The 12,715-nt window shown below is 30.9% G+C and overlaps 1 protein-coding gene across 1 annotated transcript; it reads right to left on the bottom strand.

The window, feature by feature from the left end:
• Positions 1-1,122: 1,122 nt before the first annotated feature.
• On the bottom strand, positions 1,123-12,407 carry LOC128855417 (signal transducer and activator of transcription C-like). The gene is made up of 2 exons (XM_054090287.1): positions 11,644-12,407; positions 1,123-3,907 (listed from the first exon to the last, which is right to left on the bottom strand). The coding sequence occupies exon 2, from the start codon at positions 3,316-3,318 to the stop codon at positions 2,701-2,703; it is 618 nt and encodes a 205-aa protein (XP_053946262.1). The 5' UTR covers positions 3,319-3,907; positions 11,644-12,407; the 3' UTR covers positions 1,123-2,700.
• Positions 12,408-12,715: the final 308 nt, after the last annotated feature.

The following is a 12,715-nucleotide window of genomic DNA, read 5'->3' as shown; positions in this document are numbered from 1 at the left end:
AGGAACAAAGCTGCTTAAAATTCTACGAGTATTTGAAAGAAAGCCAGATTTGTATAAGGAAATTTGATGACAGTAGAAATATGCATCATAAGCGCGCTTAGACATCGACTACTTTGTGTGACGAAAATTCAATTCAGCTTTCATAAAATTTGTTAATAGGTATTTATTTGAAAAGAAATATTTCTTTTTTAATTTTTGACACAGTTTTCACAAAATTAAATTTGTTTCATTATTTATTTCAGGAACAAACCACAGGAGCTTGCCATTAACCCATTGTTATAAAAATGACTTGTTCAGGTTTGTTAACTAGATGTTAAAGCATGAAATGTAAATAAATTTTCATTGTTTCAATAAAACAAAAAAAAAATTATTATTTTGGTGCGTGCGATTACAATAAAAAAAGTCTCGTTCCTTTGCCCAAAAACGAAATTGTCTTGCTATTCGAGAGTAAGAGTAAGAGCAAAGACATTGTCTACACTTCTATGTTACTTTGCCTAACACCAAATTTTGAATACAAAAATTTAGTGGATATTTTACCTCTTACATTTCAGTCAAAAAAAATTTTCCACATTTATATATTTTAAGAAGAAGTTCAAGTGCAATAAAAGTTATTTGGTAGAACAAAAAACTTTTTTCTTAAGAAACAAGTTAAAAATTTTTTTTTCTTAAAAAAAGTTTCAGAGAAAAACTTAAAAAAAAATAAAGTTTTAAAAAAAGTTTTAAGAAAATTTATTTTTCCTAACAAAAGCTTCAAAAATAATTTGAAAACTTTTTTTAATTTTTCCTTTTTTATTGTTACAAAAATTTTTTCTTGTTTTTTGTTACAAAAAAAATTTTTTTTTAACTTAAAATTTTTTTACTTCTTGTTCAGAAAAAACATTAAGAAAAAATAAAGTTTCAAAAAAAGCTTAAAAAATTTGCTTTTTCCTAAAAAATAGCATAAAAAAATGTTTTTTCTCTAAAACAAAGTCAAACAAAGATTTGGTTTTTCCTAAAAAAAGTTAAAAAAAAAAATATTTTTAATACAATCAAAATTTTGTATTGTTACAAAAACTTTTTTTTTTTTAATTTTTGTTTTCTTTGATACATGAGTTGGCAGAACTGTTAGTAACATCTGGGCCAACTTTCATGTGAATGTCATTATCAGTAATATATTTACGCTTGTGTTTACCAAACGACCAAGAGTGCATTTTTCGATTTTTACAATGTCTGATTTGATTGAGCAGAGAAGTGACATCACATTTTGTTTGCGGAATGAAATTTCGGCTGCGGATGGTTTAGCATGTTGCAGAAGGCATTTGGTGATTCGACCATGTCGCAGAAAAATGTTTATAAGTGGTACAAAGACTTGAAAGAGGGTCGAGAACGTGTTGATGACTTGGAGCGCTCCGGACGACCATCGACGTCAACAGATGACCAACACGTCAATAAAGTGAAGGAGTTAGTGCTCAAAAATCATCGGTTGACTGTTAAATACCTTACTGAGATGATCGCAATGTCAGAACGATCTGTGAAAACCATTTTGAAAGACCATTTGGGCCTACGAAAAGTCAAATCTCGTTTGGTACCGAAAACTCTCAATTTCTTGGAAAAAAGTCGTCGCGTTGATGTGTGTGAAACAATGCTTTCAGACTATCAGGACAAGCTCAAATGCATCATTACGGGAGATGAGACTTGGATTTATGCTTACGACCCTGAAACAACCGACCAATCAAGCGAATATAGTGCTTAAGGCGAGGCCAGACCGAAAAGAGCACGTCAAAGTCGTTCAAAAATAAAGGTCATGATGACAGTTTTTTCGATTTTCGTGGTGTGGTGCACTATAAATTCCTTCCACCTGGCCAAACTGTTAATAAGGATTATTATTTGAGCGTTATGCTTCGTTTACGTGAAGCAATTCATCTAAAAAGACCAGAATTATGGGCCAACAACTCTTGGTTTTTGCACCACGATAATGCACCGTCTCACACTGCACTCGTTCTTCGTGACCTTTTCGCCAAAAATGATTCTCCTGATGTGGCGCGTGTGACTCCTGGCTATTCCCAAAACTCAAGAAACCACTCCGGGGAACGCGTTTCGAGTCGACTGAGGAGATGAAAGCTGAATCGAAGAAGGTGCTGATGGCTATACCGGAAATGGACTATTTGGCATGTTTCGGGGATTGGAAAAATCTTTGGCATAAGTGGGGATTATTTTGAAGGGGATGAAATTGATTTACAAGAATAAATAAAGATTTTTCATTTTACAACTAAATTCACCTTACTTTTTGCCCACAGTAGTATATGAATTTTTAATAAAACTACTTAAGTCGAGTGAATATTTCCTATCTGCCAACTCCGATGAGCAGAGTTCCAGTGCAATCTTAGAACTCTGAGCAATTCGCAGCTGCAGTGTAAGAATTTATTTTTAATAAAAATGAAAAAGGAATAATTTTTTTTACAAAAATTCACGATTTACCAATCGATAAGCGAGACTTGCTAAAGACAGATAAGTTTCTTTGTCAAAAATCCAAATATTTACGCGCTTTCAATTAGAATGAACATTTATTTCAAATGAGATTTTGTTAAATAATATTGCTTTCTTTTACAAGTGGAAGAAGTGAGGGGCCACTGCATATGATTTACTATTTTTCAAAAATATTGTACAGTTGTACGTATGTATATATGATATATATATGACTTTTTTCCATACCTCACTGAATTAGTACAACCCTTTCGCATTGCCTTGCGTAAATTTTGTAAAATTTTCACCCCCTTCTACACTCACCCCACTTCTTGACTTACTCTTACCTTGCTTTGGCGAGCTGCTACTCATCACCTGCTGCGGCGATTGTTGTTGCGAATGTATCTGATATTGCTGTTGCTGTTGTTGTTGTTGCACTGCTACACATGCCTGTTGCTGTGCAACACAAGCAGCTGCTGCAGCAGCGGCTGCGGCTTGTTGCTGATGATGTTGGGCTACTGCAGCAGCAGCAGCTTGTTGTTGCTGTTGTTGTGCCACAACAGCTGCTTGTTGTTGCTGATGTGCCACTTGTGCGGCCTGCTGCTGTTGCTGTTGTTGTTGCTGCTGTACAACGGCCTGTTGATTGGCTGACATTTGCTGAGCGGCAGCAGCTTGTTGTTGTGCCTGCTGCTGCTGTTGCTTGCTGACAGCGACAACAGCATTATTCTGATGATGCGTCTGCTGCATATGCGATTGATGGATTGTCAATAGTTTGGTTTCATAGGGCTTGGCATGCGGCGCACCCACCGACAACGGTTGGCTACTAATCGTCATTTGTGCAGTGGCTGGCATCATGAGAGTCGGCATCGCCAACATTTTTACTGGCGCGACAGTGGCTACTGTTGCTATTGGGGTTGTAACGCTTTGTTGTGATTGTGTGGATGAGCAAACGTTTTTACTCAACGATTAGTTAATTATTTGCTTATTAAACGGTAGTTAAGTTTTAGTTTACTGGTCACACACGAAACGCTTGTTTACCACAGCTGCACGCAATTATCGCAGCGCAGCAGGTAATCTGGTGCTGTTAACAATTCGCTGAACGCCAATTCTGGGCAGTTAGTTATGGTTTGTTTTTTTTGTTTGCTTTTGCGTGTCTCGGGTGTTTAGCAAAGTCTTGATTTTGCTGACCTTTTTTATTTATATTTTTTGGTTATAATGGACTCTATTTACACTTGGCTATTATTTCGCTAAGTTTTTGAATGTTTGTTGTTTGTATGAAACCGAACTAAATGGATGAGTTCTATGTTTTTAGGACCGATGCAAATTTCGCACGCTTCAAATGTTGATTTCGTTTAAAAGTTTGAAGTTTATTATTCTGTTTTAATAAAGTTTTTGTTTTCGCTATAAAAATCTTACTCGACTTTTACTTATCACAGACCAATAATAATAGTTCCCATTCAATTTTCTTAGAAATAACAAAAAATATAATTTAGCATAGGTAGATGAGCATAAACTTATTATTAATTACTTTGAAGTGTACTTCAACCGGAAGAAAGTGAATAAATTTAATTTAAGATAATGGCGAAAGATAACAGTTAGGGTTTCTTGCTTTTTGAAAGTCTTCAAAAAAGCCGTTTTTATATTTTAAGATGTTTTTTATACACAAAATTTTTTTTTCTTCAATTGTTTCTACATTTTTCCTTAGTATATTTTTAAAATAATTTTATGGTCAGTCTCCAGTAATCTGAAAGTGAAGACTTATTTTCAAAATTAAAATAAGTAACCACAAAAATCGCACAATGAAGATGTTACAGGTTGAAAAGTATTGAATAAATAGAGAAGCATTAAAAAGTAGAGGAACCAAAATTTAGATGCTATTTTTTTAAAGAACAACTTTCTTTGTAATATGAAAAAATTTTTTTTCACTACCTCAAATTATTTTCCGTTTATAATCCATTTGAAGTGGTGATGTCAGGGTAGATTTCCGAATGGAAGGAGCCAAATATCGTGCAGTGGCAAATATTTACGCGAAGATTTTACAATAAGATGTATTTATTTATGAAAGAGCCATTCGGAAAACTTGTGATTCGAGGAAAGATTTGGAATATTTTAGAAAGAATAAAAAATATTATTTACGTAATTTAATTATCATGGATAAGACTTTGATCTACCAACACCGATTTGAAATTGAAACAAGAAATCTTATAATAAACTGCAACTGGATATACAGATGATATAGCCGCAGTCATCACGGCACGACACCTTGCAGAAGCTCGTAGAAAACTTAACCAAGCCATAATACGTCACAAGCATGACTAGATTTCTCTTTCTCTTCTCTTAATTGGCGCGATAACCGCTTACGCGATTTTGGCCGAGTTTAACAAAGCGCGCGCCAGTCAATTCTTTCTCGTACTAACCGGCGCCAGTTGGACACACCAAGTGAAGTCAAGTCCTTCTCCACCTGATCTTTCCAACGCCGATTAGGCCTCCTCTGCTACCACCAGCAGATACCGCATCGAATACTTTCAGATTAGGCTAGATTTAGGTGGGCTAAAATTAAGCACACAGAAAACGGAGCTAAATACTTCTAACCAGTAAGCACATCGCTTAGAAGTTAGCATGCAAACTTCCTCAAATACGCTAACCACGACTAACCTTCTAGGCCTAAATAAAACATGCAGCAGAAAAAGCTGCACCCCTACTCAGTAGACTAATGGCAAATATAGTGGGAGCAACCAAATGATACGGGAAATAATGGTAGCCGTTCTCCGTTCTCTTATACGGAGCTGAACTGTGGGCAGATGTACCGAAGGCAAGTGTCCGGTGTAAGCTCCTAGCATTGGTACAATGAACGGCAGCTCAGAGAGTTGTGTCTGCCTACCGCACAGTAGGCCAGCTGTTCAAGTGATAAGGTTCAATATCTATATACATATTTACTAACCTTTGTGAGGAAAATGTTGTGGGCATTAAAACGAGGGAATAGGAGTTAGCAAACTTGCAGCGCACGAAATAGAGGACGAAACGCTAAGCCTAAGGCAAGACTGCTGGAGAAACGGAAAACGTGGCAGGTGGACGGATTTAGATTAGTAAAAGATGTCGTCACATTCCACAGCAGGAACTTCGATGAAGTCAATTTTTATACAACCAAAATGCTTTCGGGCACAGCTATTTCCAGAAATGCCTGTTCAAAGCGAACACCGAATGTAGGTATAGTAACGAGGATGCCGCCGAAGATGACACTGAGCACACATTCTTCCAATGCATGCGTCGGGAATAAGAAAGTAGAACGCTGGATAATGCTGCCTGTCACATAACCACTGAAAATCGGTAAACGCCAAGATACTAAACAGCAAAGAAACATGGAATATTATCAGTGGTTTCGAGGAAAAAAATTTCCGGATATAAAATCTGGAGCTGCACGAAGGCACACAAGCAGACAAACCTTGTATTGGGGAAGATGGGATACCACTCTGAAGTAATGCCAAAGCTGTCCCAGGGTGGGCGTCGGTTTCCAAAGGACGCTAGATTTTTCAGTCTCCGTACAAACCATTGCTGTGACGACAGCTTTGAATATGCATTCGGCACCAAACACAAAAACAAAGATGAATCAAATCAGATTCCAATTTCAAATGTGCTGCTCGCAAGTGGATGATAAAGCAGTATGGGAAATTTTTATTCAGAAATGTTGGCATGATTATACAAATGGGTCCTATGTGACTATAAATGGAGAGTTGCGCGATTTGTTCAGCATCCAAACGGCGACTGACTAAATCTTCCCATGCCAAACGTCAAAAAAGCTTGTTTGGTGAGCATAAAATTGGTCGGAGAGCCTCATATGCAAAATGAAGCTTAAAACTTATAAAACAAAGTTTTTATTTTAGTTGTAAGCATAAAAGAAACGCTGAGAAGTAATTTGTGAATTCAATTTGTTTACTTTTTGCTTTTACTTCTTAATTTAATTTTGTCAGAGGCTATGAATAAAAAAATAAAATAAAAATTGAAATTAATAATTTAATTTTTAAGTTTAATATCTTATTACAATAAATAAGCGAGTATTCAAATTATTGAATTTATTTTCCGCATAAAAAATGTAATTTTTATTATATGGTGTTTGAGCCTAGGTGCGAACTGGGATAAGTTTAAAAGTGGATGTCGTCGTTTTGACGACGAAAGTCCTTACCATCCTAAAAATATGAATTTCTAAGCTTTAATTCTCATCAAAGACAGTCAAGAGCTCAACAATAAGTAAAGCAGTATTAAATTGTTCAAAGTAGAAATTAGCAATAAAGCATTCCAAGAATACATAAGACATTTATCTACTTAACAAAGAATTTTGATGAAAATTTTAAAGTATGACACCAAGAATTGGATTCTACCCTCACAGGGCGCAAAGGTTGCAAACCTCATCCTTTTCCAATTCAATAGACGCCCTCACTTTCACATAAAAACGTTGTGTTGAGATTGAGAATAATATTCACAAAAAAGAAAAGAAAATAAAAAGTTAAGCAAAGCATCGTTTTATGCCCAACACTTCCTGTATCTCTCATATCTCGCATTTAAGATTTGTTCTTCTACAGCCTGCCTTTGTTCACAGCCTGATAAATATTCGCATTGCCGAAAATTCCGCATTTCCGGCTTTAATGACACAAGTCTCAAGTAGACTCATAAAAAATGACTTACACGCATACACACGCATACATTTATCCTATTTCATGTACACACATAAAAATATAATTTTTAGTGCATACACACACACACAAATATGTACCAAAATCTAGCGAATATGATTGCGTTTTGCGTTCAATAAAAAAGTGCAAAATGAAATGAAAGAAAGGAACTCTCAACTTCATCTGTGCAGCTTCACTATCTTCCTTCACAGTTTCCTCTTTCGCATTGTGTACATATAATATTTTGCGTATTTTTTTTTTTTTTTTACTTTATTGTGCACTTGATTTTCACAAAACAGAAAAGACAAAATAAAAAAGTATTTAATGACTTTTCCGCTTCCACACGAAGCTGAAAGCGGATTCAGCTACAGATTCGTTTAACGATCGTACACACACCAGCGATGAAAGCACACCAAAAAAACAAAAACAAAAAAATAAGGAAATTTTACATAATGTGCCAGCTATTACATATATAATTGTATTTGTATATGTATATGTGGAAAAGCGCATTATAAATACATATACATACATATGTTTATACATACAGCTTTAAAAATAACTCCACTCAAACACTTCGCCCTTTGCATGAACGGGCATGTGTAAGTGTACATAATTTCTCCGGCTGCGTGCTGCTGTATTAGTGTGTGTAATTATGTCAACAGCTGAGAAAATCGATTTCATTTATATGCAACGCTACAAAATCTAAAATCATGTACGAGTATATGCGAAAATTATACACACATATGGATAAATACAATACACGCACATACATTTATGGTGTGAGAGATGTGAGTGGGTTTCTGTGGCTAAATACAGCGTTTCGCAATCCGGCTGCGCGCTTGGGGTAGTCATCTTTAGCAGAAATTAAAGTGTGAAAATTATTTTTGAAAATTTGTTCGCCAGCAAGAAGGCAATTGAAATTCAGTAAAAGGTTACATGAAGTGTGGAGGGATTGGATGCCTTTGAAAATTGAATTTTTTGGCTTTTTTTAATTTTAAAAGATAATATTTAAAGTGAGAACGTAACGCTTTTTGCGTGAGACAAATAATCTTGTTGTAAGGAAGCATATTTCTTGAATGCAAAAATCAGAGTGCTTCACTTTCACGCGATGACTTGGAAGAAATTTTTTAATTTAAATTGCATTTTAGTTTTATTTTAATATTACTTTTAATTATAATTTAGGATTTTAATTCTTTTTTTCATTTTAATTCTTAGTTTGAATTTGAACACGAATTTTATTATAATTTTATTTTTAGTATAAATTATACTTTGAAATTTTATATAAGAATGCATTTTGATATTATCTTTAATTTGTATATTAATTTCATTTTAATTTTTTGTCTAGACTAATTTTATTTCTAATTTTTATTTTAATATTAATATTACGTTTAACTTTATATTGTTTATTTTGTATTTTACTTCTAAATTTTATTTATACATTTTTTGTTTATTCATTTTTTTATTTATTATTTATTAATTTTTTGAAGATGAAGGGGCTTCAAATGCTTAATGCTTCATCGAAGCTGCCGTGGCAGCAATGGTATGTCTGGAAACTAAAAAACTCTCCCCCGTTTGGAACCGTCGCCCAGCCTCAAACCGCTTTCGTTTTTTTCAGAGTGACGTTCCATCTTCCAAATTTTGTTTCAATATTAGTTTACGTTAGTTTTCATTTTTATTTTATTTTGACCTTTAACTTCAATTATTATTTTAATTTAATTTTAATTTTACTTTAAGGTTAAATTTTAATTTTAATTTTAATTTAGATTAAATTCTAATTTTAGTTTTAATTTTACTTTTAATTTAGATTAAATTCTAGTTTTAATTTTAATTTTAATTTTAATTTTAATTTTAATTTTAATTTTAATTTTAATTTTAATTTTAATTTTAATTTTAATTTTAATTTTAATTTTAGTTTTATTTTTAATTTTAGTTTTAGTTTTAATTTTAATTTTAATTTTAGTTTTAATTTTATTGTTAATCTTGATTTAATTTCAATGTTAATTTTAAATTTAATATTAGTTTTAATTTTAATTTTAAGTTTAATTTTAACTTTAGTGTTAATTTTAATTTTAAGTTTAGTGTTAATTTTAATTCTAACTTTAATTTTAATTTAGTTTTTGATTTTAATTTTATTTTAGTTTTAATTTTAGTTTTAATATTAATTTTAATTTTAATTTTAAAATTTCTTTTAATTTTAATTTTAATTTTACTTTTATTTTTAATTTTATTTTTTAATTTTATTTTTAATTTTAATTTTATTTTTTAATTTTTTTTTTAATTCTAATTTTAATTTTACTTTTAATTTTAATTTAAATTTTTAATTTTCCTAACATTAATTTTTATATTGATTATATTTTAATTACAAATTTTAATTTGGATTTTTTCATACTAATTTTGTTTTAAATGTTTTTTATCTTTTGTGTTGGTATAAATTTTTGTTTTAATATTAATCATAATTTAGTTCGATTTTTATTAAATTTTTGTTTGGATTCTGAGTTAATTTGAAATCTTATTTTGCAATTAATTTTAGTTACAATTTTAATTTTCACTCTTGATATCAAGAAAATTTTAGTTTCAACTTTTAATTTTAATATTAACTTTGATTGTAATTTTAATTTAAGTTTAACTTCAATTTTGACATTAATTTAATTTTATTCCAAATTTCATTTTAATATTAATTTTACTGTTTATTTTATTGCAATTTTTTATTTTTATTTGGATTTTAATTTTCATTGGAAATTTCATTTTAATATTGAGTTTAGGTTTTACTTTAATTTGGTATTAACTGTAATTATTAAATTATTTGTTTGTTTTTGTATTAATTTTGATGTTAATTTAAATTACAATTTTTTATTAACTTTCAGTTTTATTCTAAATTTTATTTTAATATTAATTGTAGTTTAGTTTCAATTTTAAATTTGATATTAATTTTACTTTTTACTAATAATTTTAGTTTCTATGTTAATACTGGTTTTAATTATTTGGTTAATTTTGATATTAGTTTTAATTTTAATCATAATTTAATTTTAATTTTAAATTTTATTTTAATATTTATTTCAAGTTTAACTGCATTTTTGGTATTACCTTTATGGTTTTTCGCATTAGTTTCCATATAAATTTTAATTATAAATTTAGTTTAATATTCATTTTGGATTTTATTCTAAATATTAGTTTAATTTTAATTTAAAACGCATTTGAGTTTAGTTTTCATTTTAATTTGGATATTATTTTTTCTTATTATTTCTTTTATTTCAGATTTTAATTTAAATTTTTGTTTTAGTAAAAATTCTAATTAAATTTTAATTTTAATAACAATTTATTTTTAATTCTAATTTAATTTTTCTTATTAATACTGTTTTTAAATATTTGTTTCATTTTACAATTTTAGTTTTCCTTAAATTTTGATAGTAATTTCGATTTTGAATTTAATTTGGTTTTAAAATCGTTTTTAGTTTAAATTTCAAATCGTATTTGAGTTCAGTTTTGCTATTTATTTAAATTTTTTTATAAACTCTTACACAATTGCTTGCACAAATATGTCAACATTTTTCTTTTTTATTTACCGAAGAACCAAAGTTTAATAAAAATCAAATACTTTCCTTTATTTACTTCCTACTTTCAAATATTTTTTGTCTTTCCAATATTCCAAATTTAAATTCCTTTTGTAGTCCCAAGGCTCAGCTACGCCAATAACTAAAAAGCTCAAAAATATTTTACAGCGTGGGATCGTTTGTTATAACATTGGCTATTTTCACCTTAAATTTTTTTTAAATTAAATTTATTGGAAATTTAGTACCTAATTTATTATATCACATTTGTGTAGCTACCTAACGCTATAATGTTGAAAAATATTATTTATTTGTTGTATTTCAAAAAATATTTAGTACTACGGAATTTAATTTCCTTTCCATTCATTACATTTTTCATTATCCTAGAAACTACTCGCGTGCTAATAATAATAGCTAATAACAAAAAATCTGTACTTCCATTTCCAATGACTTATTTTTCTGAAAAACTCTATTTATTAACAAAAGCTGCCCCTTTATTCACAATTTTCTTATCAAAAATATTGTCCACTCACAAATTGGAAATCTGTCTACTAATTTTCCGTAAGTTAGGAAAAATTAAGCAATTAATAAAAATTGGTGACCCCAAATTACCTAACATTTTATAGATAAATAGCGAAACTAATTTGCTCTGGAATTTCTCAGTGTTCTAATCCAGTAAAGGCGAAGTTTTTTTCACTTATTTGCTCCCTATATACAGTTAATAATTCTCAAAATTCGCTTTATGCGGCTTACATAACACTTAATACTACACGCTATAAAAATATAAGCAAGCATAAATGCCAACACTTGCACATATTTACATACTTACAAAGTAAATTAGAAAAGAAAAAAGTAATTAAATTTCAGTCCATTCTACTTCCTTACACCAACCACATTTGCGCGAGGTCTTTCACTTTCTTCCGGCCACTTCAGAGTATAAGAACTTAGTTCTCAAAATAGAAAAGTATTATACATATACTATATACCCTTTCTGTTGTTGTTGTTTCGTTTTTTTTTTTTTTTTTTTTTTTTTTGTTTTGTGTAGCCACTAACAATTTAATTTAAACTTTTTAACACTTTCATTTACGCGAACTTGCACTTATTTTTGAGATAGTTTTTCAAATAATTGTACTGAATTTTTTGTTTTTGTAATTTTCTTTTTTTGTTTATTTACTTCCTGGAAATTTTTGATTTTTTGATACTTTTCGCGTTCCAGCAAAACTCACTTTATATGCACGTTGGTAGTGTTAAATATCGCTTGCGCTATTTATTTTATTTATTTAATGCAATTAAATTTAATATTTTTCTCAAAAAAGGGGGGGACATTTGATTCGTCGTTTGATTTTTCTTCTCCGCTTCTTTTCTTTCGTTTATTTCATTTGTATATATTTTTTTTTTTGGCTTTAGGTGCGCTTTGGCTATTTATGCTTGCTGTCTTTCTTTATATATTTGTGGTAAGTGAGACTTTTATTCAAATTCTGCTTCTTCTCAAAATTATAATAACAACTTAACGACAATGTAACGAATATCCTTTCTTTACGAGGACACAATTCAAACTGAATGCGAAGCTCCGACGTCGCCTTCACAAATACTCAAAATCGCGAGGACAAAGCGTCGACGCTGCCAAATGCCAGTTGGCCGCTGTCAACGTAGCTGTCGGCAGCGTGCAACACATCGTTTTCGAAATTGGTATGCGAAGTAGTGGCGGCATTTGTCTTCGTAGTCGCCATCATAGTTGGCGGCATAGTCCCATCTGCTACAAGTTAGCGCGTCTCTGTGCGTGTGTGATTGGCGTGCAACGTCGTTGACGGCGTCGTCGCCATTTCCCACAAAGCTTATTCGTTTATATTTACCGTTTGGTGAAAAAGCGAACGATATTGGCTGCCAACACAGCTGAAAATTTACACACTTAGCTGGAATGCTTGTGTTGAGTGCTGCCTCTCGCTTTTTCTCTCTTGATTCTGCTCTTCGAAAACCTCTCTGATCCAATAAAAACATTGGTGCTGCTCAGGCAAGCGCAAAGCTGTGTTTCGTAAATGCAAAGGATTCTTTCAAACT

Source organism: Anastrepha ludens, chromosome 2 (assembly GCF_028408465.1).
Source record: "Anastrepha ludens isolate Willacy chromosome 2, idAnaLude1.1, whole genome shotgun sequence".
NCBI classification, from domain to species: Eukaryota; Metazoa; Arthropoda; class Insecta; order Diptera; family Tephritidae; genus Anastrepha; species Anastrepha ludens.
The sequence above is the reverse complement of the archived record's forward strand: the minus strand, read 5'-3'. Positions and strand labels throughout refer to the sequence as shown.